Below are 25576 nucleotides of genomic sequence, written 5' to 3'. Positions count from 1 at the left end.
TTTGATCCTTTATGTTGAACAGTTCAGGCCGTGGTACTTGCCTTGACAATGAGCCTCCCAAGCGTGAATTTGCTTATCCAACTGTGGCCCCAGGTCAGGTGTATGAGGCTGATGAGCAATGTCGTTACCAGTATGGAGCAACATCCCGCCAATGTAAATATGGGGTAAGAAGTCTCAGTCCTTATGTTTGGTTATTTCTGTGTGTTCTTTCATGATACAAATGTCAGGATGGAGTTTTGATGAATTCAGCTTACCTCTGGTAACATCAGTAATGCAAATGTGACCTTTGACACTGCTCTCTTGCTGATATTTGTATAATATCGATTTCTAAATGTTTGAGTAATGCTAAATTAAACGCTTTTCATCTTTAAGTCCTGAGTTTATGATGCCAACTTGTTTTGAAACCTCTCCCCTCACCCCTGCCTTTCTGGTACTCTCATAATTTGTTTAAGGTCATTTTTATATTGGCTAGGAGGAGCCTTTAATTTATACTTCGTAGTACTGAGTCATTTCAAATGGCTCCAGTCCACTGCCCGTATTCTGACACAGCAACCGAGTGGGGACAGGATGATGTTAACTGAGACAGAGAAACAAGGACACTTGCTGTGGGGGGAAAAAAAAAGAGTATCGTAAGTGTCTCTTCACATCTGCCCAAAGACGTCTCCGTGTCTCTCTGGAAAAATGTGTACAACGTTCTTCTCGAGTTTCATAGAAGAAGATTTCAGTGTCTCAGATAAGGGACATGTTTATAATAGGTACACATTATAAGCATGTTGAAAGAAAAATAGGAATTTTAAATAAGTTGTCAAAAAATATTCAAAGGTAAAATTAAGTTTAAAGACTTAGTTCCTATTTTTATGCAAATAATGTTTAAAATCCCTTCTTAAAAAGTAATAAGAATGATGTTTTCAGGCAATTAAGACAAAACAATGTATGTACTTTACTGTCACAGTTATTCTTCTGGGTTCAGTGGAAAGCGATTTTTAAAATCTCCCTCGGGCAACAAGTCTATTGTTACTCATGGTCAGTTCTGACAGCACATTTTGTCCACTAGATTTGAAGATTATGTGCAACTTGCTGACTATCTAGAGCCTTGAATAAAACTTTGGCCTTTCTTGTTTCTCTTCAAAGAGTGTTTTATTTTAATTTCTGTATGGTTTTAGTTTCTTTTTTTCTTAGGTTGCTTTTTTCCCTCAGAAGGAGTCAGCCAAACTTTAATCCCAGTCTTTGTATATATTTGTAGTTTAGTAGGTTCAAATTTATGATCAAATGAGATTATAGGTTTTATTAAGTACTTTTATATATGGTCTCTCATTTATTTGTTAGCAAGGAAAATAATTAATTTATGCTTACTTTTTCTATTGGAAATTGGATTTTAACTCTACATGAAGTAATTTATATTGCCAGTTTTATAGTATCTATGGATGTACTTTTTTCTTTAATAAACTAGTAAAAATGGACCTGATTATCCTATCTCTGTATATGTATATCTCATTTACTTCAGACTGGTTTATTTGAACTGAGATAAATAGTAATTGAGAAATTCTATATTTTCAGTTTATGTTCCTTGTATTCTACTTTTCTATGTGTTATGTTTATAACTTTTGTAATAGATATCACATGACATTGGAAAACAGAAAGACATTAACATTTTATAATTTTAAACAATTTCATGTATTTAATTATGAATCTTTTCAATTTGATTTACAGCAAAATGGTTTCCTTACACTCATATATTATATGAAAATGCTTATGTTACTTTTTTATGAAGTGCTATATATATTACTAACAAAGTTTCTTGAGTCATAATAGACTTTTTAAACTCATCCCACTTCTTAAGCTTGTTCCTAAAAAAATTGTGTTTACACCATTGATACCACCCACACCCACACCATGTTTTGTCTGGTGAACTCGTAAGGTTTTCAAGGAGCCTAAATACTACTTGGGAAAACTTTAGTAGTGGCTCTGAGGGCGAGAGTCCTGCCCTGATTGACATGGCCGAGGGCAGCATCCTGAGTGGAGCGCTGCGCAGAAGCGCCCGGCCCAGAAGAAGTGATCCCTGTTTCAATGAGCAGGTCTCTAATGATGACAGGGAGACACTAACCAACCACCGAACAACCCATACCTGCAGCAGCGTCAGCTTCCCGTTACTTCCACTTGGGTCATTGCCGGATTACCAGAGATTACATCTGTAGTTATGAAAATCCTTGCCCAAATGCGATGTGAATAGGTTCATTAATGTACATGTTATTTACATTTGGGCATTTACTTGCAAATTTCTCTTTTTTGTTGTACTCCAGGACGACATTTTCTACCATTATTCTTGCACAACATTCATTTATGTTTTCTAGATATTCCTTAATTCTATGAAAAGTGTGAGGAGACTGTAGTGGCTGTAAATACAAGGAACAAAACTGTATAGCCCAATAGACAGAGTAGTATTGTTGTGTAATGTAGTAGTTTATAAAGAATACATAGTTTCTGGTATTTATATAGTCTTTTTTTGGAGATACTTCAGACTGCTTTGATTAAAATTGTAATTATTTTAAGATGGTTTATAGATGGGGAAACTAGAATTACACGGTATGATTGCATAGACTAAGGTAAAAAAAATAGACATAGGTCTAAATCTGTCAGTTTGGCTTTCTATTAGATATAGTAGATATGTTAATAAGATAGCAGATGTATTTTACTTTAGGAGACAATTTTTATCAGTTGTGATACTCAGAAAAATGATAAAGAGGATGGGAAGAAACTTTGGGAGGTGATAGACATTTATCACCTCATCTGTGATAATGGTCTCATGGGTGTATACTTATCTCCCAACTTACCGAGTAGTATACATTAAATGTACAGTTTTTTGTATGTCAGTCATACCTCAATGGAGTAGTTTTAGAAAGAAAGATTCAGCCCTGGGTGGTATAGCTCAGTGGATTGAGCATGGGCCTGTGAAGCAAAGGGTCGCCAGTTCGATTCCAGTCAAGGCACATGCCTGGGTTGCAGGCCAGGTTCCAGGAGGGGACACATGAGAGGCAACCACACATTGATGTTTCTCTCCCACTCTCCTTCCCTCCCCTCTCTAAAAATAAATAAATTAAAATATTTTTTAAAAAAGAGAGATTCAGAGAGTGTTTTGATGGTGGCCAGATGGGAGGAGAGCGTGGAGGAATGAGTGAAGAGGTGGGGGGATTAAGAAGTACAAATAGGTAGCACAGAATAGCCGTGAGGATGTCAAGTACAGTGTGGAAATGACCCATGGATGTGAACAATGGTGGGGGTATTGCCTTCAGGGACACTGCTGGGCGGAGGGGGCAAAGGGGGAAAAATCAGGACAACTGCAATAGCATAGTCAGTAAAATATAATTTTTTTAAAAAAGAGAGAGGTGAGTGCTCATCACAGTTGGATTTAAGACCCAGGATTAAACCAGAGAAAATTTATAGACAATATAGTTTTGTTTATTTATGGAGACTTATTATCACCTATGAAGTGTGTCACTGGTTATGTAGAGTGAAGGTGAGCACATTGTCACTGCTTGCTTTCATGTGGAACCGAACAGTGTTTTCCTGATAGGCCACGTATTCTGAGGCATAAATGGGAACGTGTGATGTAAATACATGGTCCACATCAGAACAAAATAATTTTTGACAGGATATTTTCAGTAGAAAAGCTGGTTACCACTAGCTCTTACCTGTGATCTCAAAGTGACCATCAGTAGATTTTTACTTAGTCACTTTTTCCCTTGAATGGCTGCCAAGTTGTAAACCTCAGGTAGCAAAAGGGTATGACGGGCATGTAAAGTGCTTTTCATTTACCTGGCACATGGCAGACATTCAATAAATGTTGCCCTTTGTCATTCGTGATACCATTTCTGCACAGCTGATATGCCCATAGTGCATAAGAAGAATCTGAGCCATCTGTACTTTTGGGAGCATATAAGGTATTATAAGGGTCACACTTTGATTTATTCTTCAATCTCAGTAAGATACTTAGAAGTACATATAAGGGAAGATTAAAGAAATTAAGTTTGTGTAGCCTGTAGAAAAGAAAGCTAAATTTTGGCCTCAGAACCATTTCAGACTTTAGAACATTTATTATAGTTTGATTGCTGGTAACAAACTGTTCTCCTTCTCTAGCAAGAGCATTAAAAACACAGTGGCCTTAATGTTTACAGCTGGAAGGTTGTAGGTGAAGTAGTAGGAACACTGTCAAGTTATTAAAATTGGAATTTTGCACTGAGAGAGACTGTAAAGTTGTGTTGCTTGAAGACTGTAAGGTGGTGTAAGTATTCTACAGTGTGGTCTGACATGGGTTTAGGGAATAAAAGGCATGGGGTTATTTTTAGCTCCTCAATATTCTTTTGGAGTCCAAATATGTATGTTTATCAAACATATACTTGACAAGTTGATTTAAATTAATTTTCCCTTAAATTTCAAGTGAAATTCACAGATTCATAATCCCTCATATCCTTAAAAGCTCAGTAGTTTTCATTCTGAGTTTGCTTCTTAGAGGTATTTTTAAAAAATATTTTAATCATTTTTTAACCCCTTCAAATTGATGGTTAGTTATTTCATCTGAATTTCTAGATGAGTTTTTGGTTTATTTATATCACACACACCCACACATTGCTTTTCTAGGCTCTCTTGCACTCTTACTTGTTACCCACATAACAGGATTAACGTATTTAAAGCCCAAAAAAGGGGACATTATGCTCTTTCTTCAAATGGCTACTAAACACCTGGAACCAGGCCATGGGGTCACCATCTGTTGGTTTTCGGTTTTCCTTTGTGTGATACAATGATAAGTAACCTTTCTAATCACTGATGCTCCTTCCTGACCCCTTCCGGGCTCTGCTCGCCCTCATGGCCACCAGGACCCTTTATTGCAAACAGCTGTTGAGAGATGTGACTGATAGGGTAATGTGGACACAGGGAATGTTGAAATGTAGCCACAGCCAAGGACCCAGGATGGCACGGATTTAGGATTTCTCGAGGGCAGAAAACTTGTGTCACTTTTATAATCTATACAGTTGTTAAAAAATAAATAATTAAAACTTCTAGCAATAAAGATGTCACTTTCTCTTCATATTCTATTTTACTTCCTTAATGGTAAAATACATATAAAATGTTTTTGTGCTTTTATATTTCTTTCCCCCTTATGAAAACTGCTTGTTTTAGTTTTTCCAAGTATTGATAAAACAAAGGGATTTTCTTCCCACTTTATAATATCATTTAACAGCTATAGTTACTTGAAAAGGATGGAAATATTAGAGAAGATAATTCTAATTTCTTTTATTGTTTTGAAATGGCCTTTTACTATAAAATAATCAATTATTCTATTCTGATCAGAGGAGCCCTAGTTCAGTTCTAGTTCAGTTCTTTGCAGAATTATGTTTTGAATATCAGGTAAATTGTTTTATATTAGATAATTACAATTACCTGAAGACTCCACTTTCTACATGTATTCCTATTATGATTTATATTTGCTAATAATTTTTATTGTTAATGTTTGCAGTCAGTGATATTTATCTGAAAAATAGAACAGACTAAATATCTGGGACATGACATTAAAATTTTAAATAATAGGAAAATTTTCAATGCCTTGTCTTTTGGAGTATTTTTGAGGAGTATGTACAGTATCTTTTGAAAATCTAAATACAAGTGTTGACATTACATTTAGAAATTCCAATAATAAAAATAATAATGATGATGATGCTGATGCTGTGTACATTGATGCCAAAGCTATATGATGTATACATATAGGTGCAATAAAAAGAAGCTATATTCTGAATCTAATTCTTAATTTTAAGGATTAGATTCAGAATCTAAGCCACAGTATTAAGACTATAAAAGAGCAACTCCTTGGGATGCTGGGAACAAATGCCAGCAGAGATTTAACTGTCGAAATGTTTAACATGTATTATAAATGGGTTTTTTTTTTCATTTTTAAATTTTATTGTTGTTCAACTATGTTTTTGTCTATTGGCTACAGAGATGCATAGGTTTTCAGTGGCCTCTTCTAACTCTTTTTTTCCTCCATAAACCCTATGTTGTTCATAAATGATTTACAGGATGCAGGGAGTTTTACAGAGTGCATTTATATCACCTTTCAGCAGAAAACTTATATATATCAAAACCAAAAAAAGGGAGGTAAGGGTGTGTCAGAAATGAAGAGTTTCTGTTCAGGTGGTAAGCTGGTGCGCTGATGTTGCCTGTGTTGGGATAAGAGAAGATCATCTTGGGCATGAGTTAGTAAACTGGAACTGAGACCAGTTCATAAAATTAGAGCTTTAGAAGTGTCACTTCTACTGTGAAGACACAACTGAATGGAAGTGACAAGTAAACTTCTTTGCCCTTTGCTCTGGATGGGGAAAAATAGCTCCCATGGGAAACAGAAGCCCTAAGGTTGTGCCTCACAGAACAGAGTAAGACTTTGTCTACATTCATGTGCTGACAAGATAAATCAACATGCAAACTGATTCAGTGAAACCTTGGAGTGTACAGCAGAAACAAATTCATGAGCCTACACTTCTACAACTCAGGAGGTCCAGGATGCTGCAAAAAAATCAGTATTTACTGAGGATAAGCTTGAATACAAAATAATGAACCATTAGAGGAAACAATCCGCCATGAAATCAACAAGCATAAAGATTACCACCCCTGCCCTGGCTGGTGTAGTTCAGTGGATTGAGTGTGGGCCTGCGAACTAAGGGATTGCAGTTCGATTCCCAGTCAGGGCACATGCCTGGGTTGCAGGCCAGTTCCCAGCAGGGGACACACAACAAGCAACTATACATTGATATTTCTCTTCCTCTCTCCTTCCTTTCCCCTCTAAAGATAAATGAATAAAAATCTTTTTAAAAATCTTAAAAAAAAAAAGATTACCACCCCAAGAGAAAAAGATATGGAAGATATGAAAAAGGTTAAAGATATGGTGGTTTGAATGAAAAGGTCCAATATAAGTTGAATAGGAGTTCCAGAAGAAAGAATGAGGAAGAGGTATTTTAAAAGAGACAATTACTAATAATTTTTCAGAATCCAAAAGAGATGCAAATTCTTAAAGCATGAATCCCAAGTAGACAAATAAAAAGAACACTTAGATACAATGTTGAAACTACACTAAAGCAAAGACAGAACTCATGAAAGCAACTAGAAAGGCTTTATTATAAAGATACAGCAATTTGACAGGTGACTTTTGATCAACCTCCATGAAGTCCAGATAACAAGGCACTAACTACCTTCAGCCTAGAATTCTATAATCAATTAAAATATTTGTAAAATGAGGGCAAAATAAGTATATTTTCAACCACTAAGAACAAGAGTTCCTTTGCTAAACTAACTACTAAAGGATGTATGTCAAAAAGAAAAAGAGACATTGATTATCAAGTTTTGGTCAATGAATCGTTCACAAACTTTTAGATTTCTGTAGGCAAGAAAATGTCTCTCCAAAAATTAGTGGATCAACACAGGGAAGCCAACTTATAATTTTGCCAAATGGAAACATTCTATCTATAAAGACTGCCATAAGCAAACAAACCTTACCCTGAAAAATCTTATGGTCTATTTAAAAAGAATAACACTTAATGAATAAGTCCATTAAAATAAAACATTTAGTTTCATAAAAAACACATTGACATCATTCTTCTAATTCTGTCACAGAATATTAAAAACTTTATCAAAGAGCAGTACCAATTCATGGCATTGGGTTTCATGTCGGCTTATACCCTACCTTCTCCTGGTTTCTATAAATTCTAAGTGATAATGTTAGTTTTTAATAACACTAACATAATGCCTGGTGAGGTTAATAGTAGATGCTTAACATATATTCTTGAGTGAATGGGAAATAATGCTTTTGTTTTACTAGGCAATCTTCCTAATTGGTTAGAAGTTGACCCCATGAAATTAGAGATGCCATTTGCAACTTTTAGTGTCATGTGAGAGAAATTTCCATTAGTGGAGACCATTGGTAACTTCTCTCTTTTTCCTTAAACTCAAAGGCAAGCACAAAGACTAAATTTCTTCTAGAGAGTCTTCCTAAAATGAATTGTAGGGTTAGAGAAGAGAATTAATTGCCCTAGTGCACAGGCAATGATTTATTAATTCACAGAGGTCATGAGACTAATCTTAACTTCTATAACTTCTTATATGTTAACTTCTATAAATAAGCATGAGTATGTAAAAGGTAACCATATTCTCCTAGAGCTAAGTGGGTGGGTAAGCAAATCATTAATCCCTCTCACCTTATATGTAATTTTTTAAGGGAAATTAATCTACCTATGATGATAGTTTTTATACACATTCCCCTAGAGGCAAGATATTTTGCATGCATTTAACTTTATTAGAACTTGGGACCTACCTTAGGTTACTTATTTAACAACTAATGGACATGTACAATTGTAACTGACATATCTGCAAATATGCCATCCATGTTCTGAAATCCATCAGTTTAGAGAAAGATATTTCTAAAGATGTGAAATTTTTCTCAAGTTCTTTCAGGAAGTGTACTACTGGCATTCTTGGTATGAAATGAAATTTTCTTGGGTTTTATCTTTCAAGAGAGGTTTTTGTTTTAATCTTTGGAAGTCTTAGTTGGGATATCAAAATCTTTCATATCCAAGTTGATATGCTAGATTAGAAACATAGTTGAAAACTCCTGAGCATTCTCCAAAACTAGTTTAATATCTTGGGAGTATTTCCCATTCATAGATTTTTCATTCCCGTACTTTAAACAGTAATTTGTGAGAAGCTAATGCCCTGACAAAAATTGAACCCCCAGAAACCACTAAAAAAATAAAATCCTATGAAAATGGGGAATCCACTTTTCAAAGTGCACCATTCTGTAAAGGGTAAGAGGACCATCTCTCAGATGGCTCTGTTGTAAATCTTGATATTAAAGTTCTTGGAAAAAGTATCTTGAATTCTTGCCGATTGGGTAGAGATTTTCAAGGTACTTTTGGAAATAAAGTTTCTGTGACTTGTCTAAATGGTATGTTTACCAAATAGACACTATGGATATTGTACTTTTCAGTGATATAATTTTCATTGTATAGTTCTGTCTATAGTAAAGTTTGGTCTTCTTTTATTTCTGTTTAAATTAATATTTAAGCCTAATAAAAATCCTCAAAGATCAAGAGTATAATCCAGGAATGAGCATAAATTTCTTTTGTAACCTCTTAATATGTTTTTTGTAACCTCTTTGCATTCCAAATTAATATATTTTTATTGCAATAAAGTATTTTATATTCAGTGGTTCTAGTTTAACTTAAAAACTTGTAATAGCATTAATGATGCTAGTTGGTAATATATATGTAGAGAGAAACTGAAAATTTTGAGTGTCTTCAAAGTAAGCCTGCTTTTTTGGCTGTTATTTAAAACACTTCAGTAGGGTATATGTTGAACAGCTTATTTTAAAATCTGATAGTGTGTGAACAAAATAAGGTAATTTATATAGCTAATTTAGAATAAATGTTTGTAATTTTCCCATGTTGAAGTAGGATAATGAGAAGTTGTAATAAAGAAGATAAAACAGCTTTAAACAATGTCCAAAATATGCCAACTATGGAAATGGCATATAAATAGCAACATTTGCTCAAAACCAAACTTGTCTTTCATGAAGTTGGTGGGCTACATTGATGAATGGTAAATAACATTGCTAGATTGTTCTTTAGGCAACTCTGAATTTTAGAAATTACTCTCTGCCCATGTCTATGATCTCTTTTTTCTTCTTAAAATGGACATTATTTGAACATTAGAGTAGATCTGAGAAGTCAAATACCTATACCACTCTATTAGTAATTGGTAGGTTTGTTTCATTGTGTGTCCTTAAGAGTAATAAACATATATTTCCTTTTTACGTATTCATTCTTTTCCCCCACTCTTCTCTAGTAATGGAATTTCTGTGCATTGCTTTTAAGAAATTTTAATCAATATTAAAAACTAAGGTATATTTTCTCCACTGAAATGAAAATTATAAAGACAAACATTTAAATGGTTCTGCAAAATGGGTAACCCACCTTCCGTGAGAGCCTCCTCCAAAATCCCTACCTTTGATGATTCAGCGTCCACAAGAAATGAATAATGCTGAGTGACTGTGGGTATATTCTTTGGAAGAGTGGAAATGATTTTCAGTCTTTACTACTGATCAACTTGCTTTTGCCTTCTTTCCTAGGAAGTGTGTAGAGAGCTCTGGTGTCTCAGCAAAAGCAACCGCTGTGTCACCAATAGCATCCCTGCAGCTGAGGGAACCCTCTGTCAAAGTGGGAATATTGAAAAGGGGGTAAGCTCACATCGTTTACCAGCTGTTTGATAATTTTTTTGGTGTTGCTATTCAGCCACAGGGAAGATGTGCATATTATTTGAAATGTACTTAAGCAAAGAATACATTCCTATTCTAATGAGTTAATTGTTATAACTTTCTATCTGTGAATATGCACTGTTTAGGAAATTAGAGTAAATAACTATTTGCTTGGTCACTTTTATGTATATGTATGAGTTGTATTTGTACAGAAAATGTCCAACAGAAATCATATATATATAAAATATAGTCTGCTCACTCATATGTTTGTTTTTTTTTCTGATAGCTAATTCCCAGGAAAATTATGTGATCCCAAAACACTTGATCGCTACAGTCTAACTAGAGTCACTTGAATTGCAGTATGAGAAAAGGGGCTAGTAGTAGAAGAGTGCTTTAAACAACTTACTGAGCATAGAAATTGGAGCTAAACCATTTTGGTTTCATCAGTACAGTGTTCAGAAATCTTATTAGAAATTATTGAAACAGGTAGGAATAGTTTATGCTCTTCCTCAAGATCTTTAGGAACTGCTACGTATGTGAATTCTAGAATTTATTGCTATGGACTGAATTTACAATAATAACTACTACTGTCATCTGTTCTCAGTTCTGACTTCTTCCATGTTAGTTGGGCTAGTTTCAGCAAAGATTACACTGGATTTCAGTTTGCAATCTGATGTTTAAATAAAAAGAATGAAAGCTTTTGGGCAGCTGTCACAGTTTATTAATCCTTGCTGACGGCTTCATTCAGAACCCATGACCTAGTGCCATGTTGATGGCTTTTCCATGCTGAGTTTGGAAATGTTGGTAAATTACGCTAAACGTATGAATTGATAGGGTCATTTTTAAAGGATTAAGGATCTTTTTTGAGACTATGTAAGTAGCCAATAAAAATACAGAGACCTTCACACACTACCAAAAATTCCTTCTTTTTTTTTCACCAAAGTAATAGAAAATATTAGGAACCGCATTCTTGAAACAACAGTCTAGGTTTATCTTGGAACCAACAATTCTTGTCAACGACAAGTAGCAATTTAAATCAATCTGTGCTTAGAAAAAATACACAACTATAAGGGGGGAAGTCACAGTGAGAATCTGTTTCTTTATTTGCCATTGATTGTTATTCTTGCACTCTGGTCTATGGGCCACAGTTTCTATTTGCTCCGAATAATACTATCACTAGGACTGATGGCTCTTTTTACTTGACTTTATTTTTTAACTTACAGCATAAAAAAATTCATTCTTTTAAATATCTCAGAGCCCTCTTATATAAGTAAATCACAAGTAGTGGCTAATGGAGAACACATAGTTCAACCTCACTACCCATTTACATGGTAAACACATGCTTAGTATCTTATCATTTGTGCTTTAATTGCAAGGCCCTCAAATGTCATATCTTATAGGTGTCTGCATTTATGTGATAGAGATGACATATTCCTTAAAAATTACAGATATTTTTGAGGTATATTTAAAAGATACTCTCAATAATATTAAAGCTAACAGTATTGAATTCAAATTCAAAGAAACAAATAGAAAGGCAATATAATTCTTTTAAGCATAAATAAGAATAAGCACAGATAAAAAGTGAGTAAAATGGGAAAAATATATTTGATTTCTAAAGATTCACATTTTCAGTTTAGGTTAGTTGTCAACTCTTTGATACCTAACCAGTTTTTTTCACATAAAGTCTATATAATTCTCATATATGCATATAAGCAGTGGAAATGATCTGGTTAAAAGACTCCCTTGCCTGCCTCCTTACCCTGTCAACTTCTGACATACTTCAACAGAGCATCTTGGACTCCATGACTATCTATTTAAAAACCTTGTAAGTGTAGCAAAGCTGATATACCAAGAAATAGTTCATATTCACAATGTTAGAGTTTAGTTTCATAAAGTCAATATGTTGATTTCACCATCTAAAATTATTCTACAAAACAAAAATTTTAGCCATTCTTCCAGAGATATGGAAGGTCAGTAGGCAGCTTTGGAATTGATACTAAGAAGTCTTAAAATGAATGAATGAATACACACACATGTAGATTCTTAGAAAGAAAAAGGACAGCATACTATGAAAAGACCCTAACTATATTCCTGTCATTACCTTTGAATTTAAGAACAGGTTTTTAAAGAATTAGATCAACCTACATTTTTTAAGGAGAAAGAAAATGCAAAGGACTAGACATGCCAGCTGAGCAGTTCTTAATTTATGTCTTTAGTACCTGCATTTGTCATATTATCTTTTTATGAATTTTTATTGTTGATTTTAGTTAATTTTTTTTGTTAAAAGAAAAGAATGTTTATTGTTGCCAAATTGCAGATTTCCACTGTAAAGCTATATCTATTTAGAAATTAAACTGGAGTTTAGCATTTTGACTCAAATTAAAATTAAAAAAAACATGCACAGAGCTAAGGACTAAATTAAAGTGGAATTTTCAGTTGGTTAGGTCAACTTTGTGTGACCAGTCTGTATTCCTGCCATCTAAAAATAGTTGGCATCCCAATAACAATTATGCTGCTAATGAATATTTTTAAAGTACCTATACTATGCCAGGCACGTATTTTTTTCTGTTTAATAATTAAGTGACGAAAGTCCAGGGGGTGGGTATTGTTTTAACTCCATTTTACAGATGAGGAAAGTAAAACCTGAAAGCCTAAGATTACTCAGCAATTCAATGGCAAAGCTGAGACGGTCAGCCCGGGTCTTTCTAGTTCCAAAACTGAAAACTTTGCCCCTCTGTATTGCCTCTGCTTGCACTTTACTTTTAGATGGGAAATTTCATGAAGAAGCACATTTTCATTGTTGCAGTAATAAAGTGAGTCACTGAGCTTGAGATTGGTGGTGACTATGTATTTTACCCTTTAACACTAAGTAGATTTTTCACTTATCTACTTGCAACATTTCCTTATCTCAGGAATCACAATAAGAAGGCACTGTGGACAGAACATTGATCTAAGAATATAGGATTGTGTTGCAATTGGCAAAGTAATGAACCTCCACTTTACCGTTGGGGAAAACCTATTTCTACATGTTCCATAGAGCCGTTGTGAGGATGAATGCGATAACACCGCAGAGTTCACTGTTCGTGGCATTCTGCGGAGGGGGGCACTAGTGTATACTAGTAGAGCATCACCATTATTTTTTATTATTATTTGCCAACTTTAGATGATTGTGGGCAGAAAATGTCTTGTCAGGCTGTCTTAACTGGGAGTAACAAGCATCAGAGAGTATAAGCATGAATTCGCATGCCTCAGAAACATGAATGGAATATACATGACTTCTGTTGTTAACTCAAATTTTCAAAAGTACTCTCATCAGAAGAACCAAGAAAGAACCTACATCCTGTCTAGCCAGGAGGATAAAACCAAAGCTGCTCATAGTTTTTTTGAGTAAATTCTCTTTTAAATGGTGGAGGGATAAGTTTTGCTTAAGTGATAGCATAGACATGTCCAGAGCACTGGATCCGCAATGATCTCGTCAAACTCTGGCTGCAAAAGCCGTGGGATCCCTGCCCGAGGGCGCAGTTCCACAAATGTTCCATGTAAGTATGGGAACTGTTCCATGCACATTTAGCAGATGGAGTAAGAAATATGGCCAAAAAATTAAAAACTGATCTTTGTGTGAGTCCTGGGGGGTCTGACATCGCTCTTACAGCCATTGGATGTTTGCCTGAATAAGCCATTCAAAGATTGAATAAGAACCATATGGTCTGAATGGATGTGCTTAGGGACAGTAGCATTAACCAAAGGAGGAAATTTGATGAGCCCAGACAGTGCGCTGGTTGGTACGGCGCGTCCATGGGTCAGACCCCTACAAATCAATCAATATAACTTCAAGCCAAAAAACTTTCTTTACACATGGCATCAGCAACACCACTTTGGACAGGCATCAAAGGGATGCCATATTTGATGACATAGTAAACAAAGATTTAGGCTGTAAAAATTTTGATACCAGTGTTGGCATTGTTACTGAACAGGATATTAAGGATAACGAAAACCCAGTTCTTGCAAGCTCTGATGGTGACCACAAAGAAAGTTTCCAATACTTGGTTTGTTGCCAGAAGATTGATTTAATGATTCTACAAGACCTAATTAGAGATATAGTGCAGCATTTGGACTTACATATATATGACATTTGTTCCCAATATCTTTGTATGGGATACATAGGGCTGGATCAGTGTAGGGTTATTATATGCCTTTCTAAAGCACAGGATATAATAGGACATTAGCAGTCTTAGATCTCAGAGTAGAATATAACATATTTTGACTGGGTCCCAAACACAGGAAGTAAAGAAAAGAATAGCTCTTCCAATTGCTCTAGGAATTTGAATATTATGGGATGACAAGTTCTCATTTAGAATTTGGGCTGAAATAAGCCTCAGCATTCCCACACCTGCAGAGTGGAAAGATAAGGCTTTTAATAGTGCTGTGCTCCAACTTTTAGCTTTCCTGACTTGGGAAGAATGTTTTGTATTGAATCACCAATATCACTTCCTTTACAATCTTAGGGTTTCCTTAGAGGTCTCATTCCAGATGCTGGCTGGACCTAGAGCTGGCGATGGAACAAGATCTCTGGTACAGTCACATCCCAGAGTGACTCTAGTTAAAAAATATGTATGTTTTAAATATTTAAAAATTAAAGCATATTTTTAAAGTATACTCATCCTGAAAAATTTTTGTGGAATTCTGACAAATTCTCAAAGTTAGACTTGTTGATTTATAATGTATATTGGTAAGACAATTTCCTGATGTGGATCCTAAAATTCAATGGTCTAATAGCAAGAGATGTTGCTTAATAATTATTTCTTAAGAACACTTTTAAAGCTTCGCTGGAATATATTGTCTTTCTAGGTCATTTAAAAATATATTTGTTTTACTTAGAGGGAATATGAAAAGCAAAAATGAATAATCTGAGACTTTATTCTTGGAATGTGATAGTTTTACTTTTCACCTTTCTAAATCTGGTTAAACTCTTGAATTAGCAAAGAGAAGGCAAATTTATCCAATTTACTTGGGTAATTTGGGCTGAAGTAACATGACTGATATTTAGAATACATCACTACATTAGCTATAACCTTTGAGAATAAAGATTAGAAACTTGTTCCCATCTGAAGATTTAACTCTTCTACTTTTAAGAAAAAAAGTAAAATTCTATTCCTATGGAAACAGAGCTTTTAAAGGTTTGGTAATTTCAGGCAAAAAAAAAAGGATAAAAATAGAAAATATAATACTCAAAATTCTCACCTTTATGAATTTATAAGATTTATATACTTCAAGTTGCTATATTTGATATAATCTAATTATATTACTTATGACATATTAAAATCAGTATATATTGATTCATATAATCATATAGAAAATTGGCTCAAATAACTTGCTCCCCAAGAAGTCCTTGATGGATTTCTTCAAGCAGTTACTATTAAGTGAAATAAATTTCTTCTTTTAAAATCATGTGCTACATCAAGATACTACTGCCAGAGGAGCGAAGTAGCAAGAATTCCAAAGAGATCCATTCTTACAAAGACATGGTGGGGGAGGTTGAACAAAACACAAAAGAACATTTTGCCAGAGAGCAAAATCAAAACAAGTCCTTTGATAGGTTTTTAACCTCTCTGAAGGTATGTCTGCATAGAGATAACGTCTAAAGTTGCCCTAATCTAAACCATATTGAAATTGAAAACTAAAGTTAGTCCCCATTTTATAGTTAGGGAAACTAAAGAAAAGAAATAAATGACTTGCTTTAGATCAAAGGTATTGTTAGAATGAGAACTCAGGTTTATAACCCAGACTACACACAGCCTGAAGTTGTTAACTTGTTAACTAGTAAGCCAAGTTATTAGTTAGTTGTTAAACTAGACACTAGTCTCTTGTCAATTGGTAGATGAATATAAGTATTATTATAAACGCTTTATTTTTTGCCCATTAATCTTTGTTATTTAACTTTCTTTTTTTCTTAAACCAAGCTCTGGCCAGTTTTATTAAAGAAAACTTTTGCATGATTTGCTTTTCACCAGTCTGTTCTGGCATGCTGCTAATGACATCAGAATCACCTGTATCAGTGACAGCCAGCGTGCACACTCTGTCGTATTTTCCACATACTGTGCCCATTCGGTATCATTGCCACCATAGTGATGAACACCAGTCTTGGCCAACACGGCATAGTACACTATTTCATATTTCCTCAAGGCTGGACCAAGGATGACCAATTTGGCTTTGCATTGTCTGATCAGCTTCTGGGTCTGCTTGTGCCCCAGCATGTATTTTCTGCTTTTCATAACAAGCCGGAGTCTAGAGTTGATCAACTCCTGCAACTTTTTCATCTTCTTTGCAGTCACCATCTTCCTGCCTTAGGTGGGGGACAGACCCCAACCAAGCGTAACCTCCAAGATGGCCAGGGAGTGAGAAAGGAAGGACTAGCTTTCTCATATAATTGTCTCTTATGTTATAACTGCATGGAATACATATAATCAATAGTGTGAATTTATGCATTAAAACATTTTCACATACTAGTTATGAAATACCACTGCTGTGTAGATGTTAAATAGTCATAAGAATTGAGCAACATTTTATAAACAAAATCCTACTGTATTGTATTTGGCTTTTACCTTAAGGATAAGTTTTAAAAGGAAAACAACAGAACTCATTTGACTTCTTTCCTTGTCCTACACTTTGTGAGTCTCCAGGAAACATACAACAATGTTACTAAATACTTTGGAACCTGTATCTGTCAGTGTTCTGATGGCGTTCACAATTCCTTTGGCCCCTGAAAAACACAGAGAGTGAATTTTTTCCTCTACCAGTTGTAAGAGGACCCAAGGAGGTGTGAAACGACACATGGGTGTGCACTTCTAGCTAAATGGATTTTTTTGTAGTCTCTAGTGTTATTTTGTATTTTATGTAGTAAATACAGTCCCATAAAATATGTTAGAATATTACTTAATGGCTCCAATAGATCTTTTTCCACTGATTTTTGTATATTTTTAGACAGATAACCCCTTCTTTTCTGCCAGTAACTGACCTTGGGCAAGTCAACCTGCTTTAGGCTCTGGTTTCCTCATCTGAAAAATGAAGTGCTTGGATCACATGAATGCTTAAGTCCCTTTGGGCTTTAGATGCAGCTCCATGGTTTTATAAAATATAAAAACAAGCTTTAATGTCATTTGAAATCAACATGCTAGGTAGATTTCCAACTTGAAAAAGTAGACAAATTTTAAGATTTGGAGTTTTTAGAAGTATAGTCATTCATTGACACAGCCCAAATCAGTATGACTGGTCAATACTACTTTGTTCAGTTATTCTCATAGAAAAAAAAGTAGGCAAAAGCATAGACATTCTTACACATAGGTACTTCTAATAACCAAAATGTAAAACTGGAAGTTATTTGGTCCAATATTGTAACTTTTATAAAGGTGAAGGTCTGACACAATTGTCATAGAATTGGTTGGTCTTCAACATCAATTAAGTCATAAACTGGCAGCTAGAACATTCTGTCCCTTTCAAGTGTACATTATCAGCAGCCCTACTCCCAGAGTTGATACTGTATTGTTTGGGTTCAGCCAACTACCTCTGCTTCATCTTTTAGACAGATTATTTTTACGGTAATTTTCATTGTCAAAACTCATAATCTTTCTTAATGTTCTACTTTAATACTTATTAGGTTAAGGCTCAGAATGTTCTGCCATATAGCCAACCAAAATTGGAGTTCTTCTTGCCCAATTTTCTTTTATGGACAAATGATAATTGCTTAGCACTTCTCTAAAAAGTCTTTTATGTTGTTACAACTACTAAAACATTTACTGAGTGCTAACTACCAGGGAAACAAAGATAAATTTGACTCTCTTTACCCTCCAATATTTCCAGTTCCTTCCTGACATGTAGTAACCAAAACAGGATGCAGAATTCTGAAACTGAACTCATGTATTAATTCATCCAATGAGTTTTTGTTGCTTATCTACTCCATGCTAAGTAAGCGCTGTTCTAGACATTCCACACATCTGATGGAACATTCCGTGGTGACAGACATGGGCTAGATCTGCTCTGTCCCACATCATCACGGCACATATGGCTTATGAAGCCCTGGAAATGTACTTAGTGTGTATGAGGAACTGAATTATTAGTGCTGATTAATTTAAATTTGAATAGTCCCCTGTGGCACTTAAGGCTTTTATATACTAATGAGAGGAGACAAACAATAATGAAGTGATTTGAAAAGTAAACAGTGTAATTTAAAGTAGTGTGAACTAAAACTTACATCCTGGAGTTGAGGGAGGGGAGGACAGGAAGTGTTCTGGACAGGAGTGGTCAAGGCCATGACCCTTGACCAGGGACTGAATGATAAGAAGACAGCAAATGTAAGGAATCCTGAGAAGAGTATTCCCAGAAGGACCAGCAGATGTAAGTGCCCTACGGAGGGAGCAAATTTAGTGTTCGTGGGAAGGAAAGAAGTCCAATGTGTCTGGGGCGATCTGAGAGAGAGTAAGGCTGGGGAAGGGTGCAGGAGTAGTTCCCACCGGCCACTGCTGACCAGTGCTAAGGGAAGTAGGAAACACCAGAGTCTTCTCTGGTACAAAAAAGAGACATGATGTCATCACTGTTTTTTAAAGACCCCTCTGAATGCTTCCTGGAGGAGAAGAGATCGATTACAGGTAGAAAACAGTGGAGGTAGGGAGCCCAGGTAAGAAGCTATTCCATTTGCCAGGAGGTAACAGTGAAAAAGGTGAAAAGTGAAAAAATTCTGGTCATATAGAATTAGTATAATAAAATGATTACTTTCTAAACATTGCATGTCATAATCCCTCTATGTTTTAATATAAGGTTGAAGTTTTATTAGCAATTTTGACATCGCTGACAGTTACTCAGCTGTAATGTTGCCAATTGTTATTCATATAAACAAATGATTTTCATAGCATTGGTATGGTTTGTCAACATTTGATGGTAATTCACAAAAATGCACCAGTAAAAGCCTAGAAATGCTTGTTTGTTTTTTTAAAAAGGCTTTCATTTTTACTATATTCTGCAAGTAAGATTTATCATGTTATAGTTATGAGCTGATTATTTGATGTCTGTGTCTCGATGAATTATTCCTGGCTTTCTACTTATGTGCAGCATGTGTGGTTTATTGCGGAGAGTAAAGCCGAGAAGAGTTCCAGTGCGCATGCTCCTGCGGGGGCTATGCGCACGGCTAGTCAGGGTGTACAAGGGTTTTTTTGTACCCAGTCCCTAGTGTCTTGGCATGACTTTTATTATGTCTGCAGTACTTGTGTAGATGAAATGCTGCAACACATTCTTTTACTATTGTAGCCTCAACCAGCCTTTTAATTTTTTTAAAAAGAAAAGGCAATTACCATCATAAAAATTCCTTACTGGGGAACTTTCCATATTGCGTTATCATTCCACGAGTCTAATAATAGTGGAATATAAAGAAAAAAGTTTAATACTAAAATATCTAAAAAAGACTTTTGAGGTCTCTGTAATTGAGAAACACTAAAAGTCTGGGGTAGGTGAAATAAGGGGATTTTTAGAGTCCTGGTACATGTTAGAGATTTAAAAATCACTTCTGAGCTAAAGATAATTTGCAAATCACATGCACCATCACCAATGTGTAAACACAGTTAAAGAACTCTCAGTCTGGTATCTGTGGGGAGAATGCTAATGTCTGTAATTGGTCATTGCCTGACCCTTATGTATTTCTATTCCGATAGCTCTATCTGCCTGAAAGCTAATTCTGTGTTTTCTGTGAAATCTTGCAGTGGTGTTATCAGGGAGATTGTGTTGCTTTTGGCACTTGGCCCCAGAGCGTAGATGGGGGCTGGGGTGCCTGGTCACTCTGGGGAGAGTGCAGCAGGACCTGCGGGGGAGGCGTCTCCTCATCCCTAAGACACTGTGACAGTCCAGCGTAAGTAGCTAAAGTAAGCCGGAGCCAACAAAAAGACACAGTTGGAAATGATTCAAAGCTGTGGTTTCACATGTTATCTGTAAAAACGTTTCACTCTCGAGCCAAGCGCTTGTCTTCGGAACAAGCGCTAGGCATAGGAAAGTGGAGGAGCCTTGTTAGACAGGCTTTCTTTTTCTTCCTCGCCCCTTAGTATGTAACTAAAAATAAAAGAAAGTGAAAAAAGAAAAGTATTGTGTATTTATCCCAGGTATAGCCAGACTTCTTAATCTGCTAATAATCAGATTTCCTCCTCCCAAAACTACTGAATTATGGATGAATCCAGGTCTGGTCTTAGCTACATTACCATTATTCCCAGGAAACCTAAGGTCTTTTCACATGTCATATAAAATTATTACTGCTACATTAGTATTAAAAGGACCAATGAGAGCACTTCAAGGGTTGAAATGCCTTGATTCACATCACAAATCACAATGAAAAGAATACTTGTCCATGTGTTAAAATAGTTTCCATTCACATGCCCCCATTAATCATCTTCCAGAGTTGCCACCACTTTTCTTCCCGTGACTGTTTTATGCAGGTCAGACTGCCCCTCTCCCACCACCTTCTTCTCCAGCCAGAGTCCCCCTGGCGGGAGGCCAGTCCCATCACTGTTCTTTGCCCATTACAGGTGGACCGTTCCTCTACTTGGTCCATCCTGTCCTTCTGGAGATGAAACTGCTGCTTAGCAGCTGCAGGTCAAGGGCTCCCATTTTTATCTAGAGCTCAGGTTGAGGGCCTTCTTTCCAGATAAATATTTTCATGCAGAATGATGTTATGATATCATTTCTGCTTTCCCTCACCCCATTCTGGGGTAAAAGATGGTCTGTTTTTATTTTATTTTTTCTTATTTTAACTCTGAGCTTTGTGCAGTGGCAGTATCATGGCCAGTGAGGTTTATCCAAGGTTTGATTATTGCTAATTGAAAGCTTATTTTAACTTAGGATCCCCCTCCTTGGTTCCTCTCCCTAAATGTCTCTTTCTTATTTTTTTTAGTTTGATATTGTTTCTCTTGATATTAATTAGTTCTGTGTTTTCATTCTCCCACTCTCTTGATTTTTACCCTCCTACTGAACTGAGCTCGCTCACTGTCATCCCCACCGCACCCCCCCACCCGGACATCAGTCATGCTACTGCTGCCCCCACTACCTAGTTTTTCCCACCAACCCATTTCTCCCCAGCCAGTTCAGGCCAGGCCTTTTCCTCGCTTAGAGTCAGCATGCACTGGCATTCACAATTGTAACTATCCTGTTGATTCCAGTGAGCCAGAGTTATAATTTAGAAATGGCCTTTTTAAAACAAGTACAGAATAATTAACCTAAGTTCAACTGTAGGCTACTGTAAAATAATAACCAAAATTATAAAACCCTATAATAATAAATAATATACCCAGATATTTAAGAGAATGACCAGACCTCTTTTAAAAGAACAAGTTAGTATTCAAAAATATTATTCAAATAATAACATATGGCTTTCCCTAATGTCAAATGCTTTAAAAGTAATTTATGGAAATCAAATATTTGACATCTTAAATTTTTTAAATTTTAGTGTTATATAAAGTATTTATATAGTGCAAACCCATCTGATATATAGATTTAATTTTTTTAAACCATGTATTTGAAATAAGATAGAAATTCATTTCTGCATTATTTACTTTGAATGGAAGCTATTTCCAGAGAGTTGTTTAATGTCCTCTCCTACTTCCACTTTGGAAAAAAAGCAAACTTTTCATTTCCAACTTGGTGAACATATACCATCCAATTATGGGTTTTGTTGAATATGATTTAAATGGCTTTTTATTATAAATAAGTGAATTTTAAACTCAAACTAATCACCTGTTTACTGTGATAATTAGAAAACACATTGATTTAATTGCATTTTCTTAATGTAAATCATGACAATTAGGAGTCTTGTAAAGTTACTCCTAGTAAATTGCCTTAATTTTAACATTCAATAATCATAATCATTATTACTAACAATCACCAGCATGATTATTTTGATAACTAATTCAATGTCAAATTTTGTATTTTCTTAAAGTAAATGTTAATGTGTTTTCATCAAGCAATATTTGTACTTTTCAATGTGGATAGTATGTTATATTCACATGTTAAATAAAATGTGTTTTCAGACCTTCAGGAGGAGGAAAATATTGCCTCGGGGAAAGGAGACGGTATCGCTCTTGTAACACAGATGTAAGTAAAAACAAACTCTGCTATTAAAAATTAGTTTACATTTCCCCCAAAGCGGGGAAATTTTTTAAAGTTGTATGCTATTTGATCAGAAGTCCACACATGTGATGGTCACATGAATTTTTGAAATGCTTGATAATGAAGGGAACTAGTCTCAGGTCCAGCGTTTCCATCGACAGGAGTCAAGAGGATGTTCCAGCACTAGGAGAAAATACACTCTCCACCAACTCGGATCAAGAGAGAGCCACACACCCCCGAACTGCCCTGCTCCCCCAAACACCCAGACTTTTCCATCATTTTCTTTCTTGAGCATCAAGATTATGCTCTTCATCCCATTTTGTATTTGCTACTGCAAGAAGCCTCAGATTCATTTATGCTATCCAATCCCGTAAAGCTCTGCACACCCTCTCTTCTCTTTCCTATCCCTGCCCAGCTGCTTAGACTATTCTCTGCCCTCAGGAATTCGTGGTCCATCATCAACAAAATCCCTGATGTCTCTGCATTTTCCTTCCCTTCACATTCTTCTTCTAATGGAAACTGGCTCCCCTCTGAAGATACTGCTTCCTCGGTAGCTCTTTAAAGTTGGGAGCCTGTGGCTTCTCCCTTAGCTCTTGAAAGACTGGGCCTGAAAGTGGACTGTTTTCTTTGATCTCATTACTTCCTCCAGATAGTCCTCCCTCCTACCTAAAATCCACAGCTTTTACAGCACTTCCACGTCATCGAGACCCTACTCATGATCTTTATTCTCACGCTCTTCATTCCTTCATCTGTCTTAAGTCTTGGATATTCCGTGAGTATGTAGGTAATTTCTCCATCTTCTCTTTTGGATTTTGCCATAAGCATGCAAACCTGTTGTTATTTCTCCTATCTTGAAAAAACAAAAAGCCAGCCAGTTATTTTTCCATGTCTTATCTTCTTCTGCAACAAAATTCCTCAAAAACATTGTGTATATTGTATCTAATTCCGCTTCTCATTTTCTCCTAAAATTATTCCTCCCAAGTTTTTGCCTGCAGCATTCTACTAAAAATGTTTCTGTCACATCATGGATGACTTTCATACTGCTAAATCCAGTAGTTGATTCTGAAGGGATGGTGTTTTTCTTACTTGATCCTCACTAGGCTTCCATGACACTATAATGTTTTAGTTGCTCTTTTGTTTTACTACTTCTTTCTCATTCCCCTTTGCTGGATTCTACTCTTTTCTCTGACCTCTTCTTTTTTTTAAATGAAATTTATTGGGTTGATATTGGTTTCAGGTGTACCATTCTATATTACATCATCTGTATATCGTATTGTGTGTGCCCCACCCCCAGTCAAGAGTCCTTCTATCACCACTTATCCTCCCTTTATTCTCTTCTTTCTCCCCTCTCTCCACCTTTCCCTCTGGTAATCACCATACTGTTGTCTGTGTCTATGAGGGTTTTTTAGGGTTTTTTTTCCCTTAATCCCTTCACCTTTTTTACACAGCCCCACAATCTCCCTTCCCTCTGACAGCTATCAGTCTGTTTCTACTTTATTAGTTTATTTTGTTCATTAGATGCCACATATGAGTGAAATCATATGTCACTTGTGTTAGAGCACCCAGGACTCAGCCCTTGGCCTTTTTCTCTGCCCTACTAATACTCATTTCCTTGTGATCTCATCAATTCTCATTGCTTTTGATGCCATTCATATGTGATTTGACCCCCAGATTTATACTTTTAGCTGACTTCTTCCTTGGATACTACACTCATATCTTCTTATCGACTAGACTTTTAATAGATATCTAATATTCCACACATCCTCATGTTATTTCTAAAATATTTTCACAAACCTGTTCTCCAAACAGTTTTTCCCATCTCAGATGTCAACTCTGTATGGCTCAAGCTCCGAACTCTTGAGTTATTTTTGATTCCTTTCTCTGTCTCACAGCCTACATATCCAATTCTTCAGCAAATTGCATTGCCTTTCCCTTCAAAATATATTATAGACCTGACCACTTCCCACTGCCGCCACTGCTACCTCTTTCACTGAATTGCTCTAAATGGCTTTTCCAGTGCATTTCCCCATGCTCCTCTTGCTCCCTACATTCCTCAATGTAGCAGTCAAAGTGAACCAAGTTATATCCTTTACTCAGAGCCCTTCTATGGCTCTCCATTCTTACTTAACTCTAAGTCCTTGCAAAGGCCTGCAAGGCCTACACAATTTGGCCCTACATTACTTTTCTGAATTCTTACTATTTCCTCCTCATTCATTTTGCTTCAGCTTGCATGTGCCATGCATGTTCTTAACTTAGAGACTTTACATCTTTTCCCTTTGCCTTGTATGTTCTTCTCCGAAATATCTACATGGCCAACTCTCTTACCTTTACCTAACTGTCCCCTTCTCAGTGAGGTATAGGTGGAATACCATACTTAAAATTGTAACCCACCCTGCCTCCTTCAACCCTGGTACCCCTAATCTTCCTTATTCTGTTCTGTTTTCCCCTACCATCCTTCTACACACTCTATAGCTTATATATCATATTTAATCCTGTTAAATTTGGATCTTGAAGTAAGCAAATTAGTTTCCATTACAATGACCTTTTCAAATTACTGGTATTATTCTTTTATTCGTTCAACAAATAATTGAGTGTGTAGTGAATATCAGACTGTGATAGAGTGAGAAAGAATCTCTGCCCTCAAGGATCTTACAATTTCCTGTGAAATTATACATGCAGAAAATTACAACACAGAGATGATATGATATGATATGATATGATGATATGATATGGTATGATATGATATAATGAGATATATGCTAGAGTAAGTATGGGATACTACAAAAGCAAGTAGAAGTGGCACATGGCCTAAGTAGGGATTTAGGAATTACTTCCCATAGGAAGCTAAAAATCTGTAGGGCAAATAGAAGCTGATCAGACAAGAAGAAAATGACAAGGGCATTTGAGGCAGAAGGAAAATTAAGTGCAAGCTGTGGAGGTTAAAGAGCATGATCTTTGTCCTGAGACAGGAAGAAACCATTGAAAGATTTAGACTTGTGCTTTAGATGAGAATGGATTGGAGAAAGCCAAGATTAAAACAAAACAACAATCTAATCAAGGAGAATTTAAGGGTAGTGGTATGAACAACTGAAGGGCTGAGCCATGAGTTATATGTTAAAAATGGCAGTGGAGTCTAAAGAGGGCTAAGAG

At 35.8% G+C, this 25576-nt stretch overlaps 1 protein-coding gene and 2 pseudogenes across 2 annotated transcripts in view; 2 read left to right on the top strand and 1 right to left on the bottom strand.

The window, feature by feature from the left end:
• ADAMTS6 (ADAM metallopeptidase with thrombospondin type 1 motif 6) overlaps positions 1 to 25576 on the top strand; it is a 245277-nt gene that overhangs the window by 137641 nt on the left and 82060 nt on the right. For both annotated transcript variants that reach the window (XR_008390127.1, XM_037150818.2), the window contains exons 11-14: positions 23 to 164; positions 10166 to 10273; positions 20038 to 20183; positions 22348 to 22411. Coding sequence is in view for 1 of the 2 variants with exons in the window: in XM_037150818.2 (XP_037006713.2) it covers positions 23 to 164; positions 10166 to 10273; positions 20038 to 20183; positions 22348 to 22411 (460 nt within the window). In the remaining variant the exon portion in view is untranslated. The remainder of the gene's footprint in view (positions 1 to 22; positions 165 to 10165; positions 10274 to 20037; positions 20184 to 22347; positions 22412 to 25576) is intronic.
• LOC119053287 (60S ribosomal protein L30-like) lies at positions 14785 to 16626 on the bottom strand (annotated as a pseudogene).
• On the top strand, positions 21081 to 21162 carry LOC119053320 (uncharacterized; annotated as a pseudogene).

This window comes from Artibeus jamaicensis, unplaced genomic scaffold, assembly GCF_021234435.1.
Source record: "Artibeus jamaicensis isolate MK-2021 breed Jamaican fruit bat unplaced genomic scaffold, CSHL_Jam_final scaffold_369, whole genome shotgun sequence".
In the NCBI taxonomy this organism is placed as follows: Eukaryota; Metazoa; Chordata; class Mammalia; order Chiroptera; family Phyllostomidae; genus Artibeus; species Artibeus jamaicensis.
Note: the sequence above shows the minus strand (reverse complement) of the source record. Positions and strands in the feature narration are given on the sequence as shown.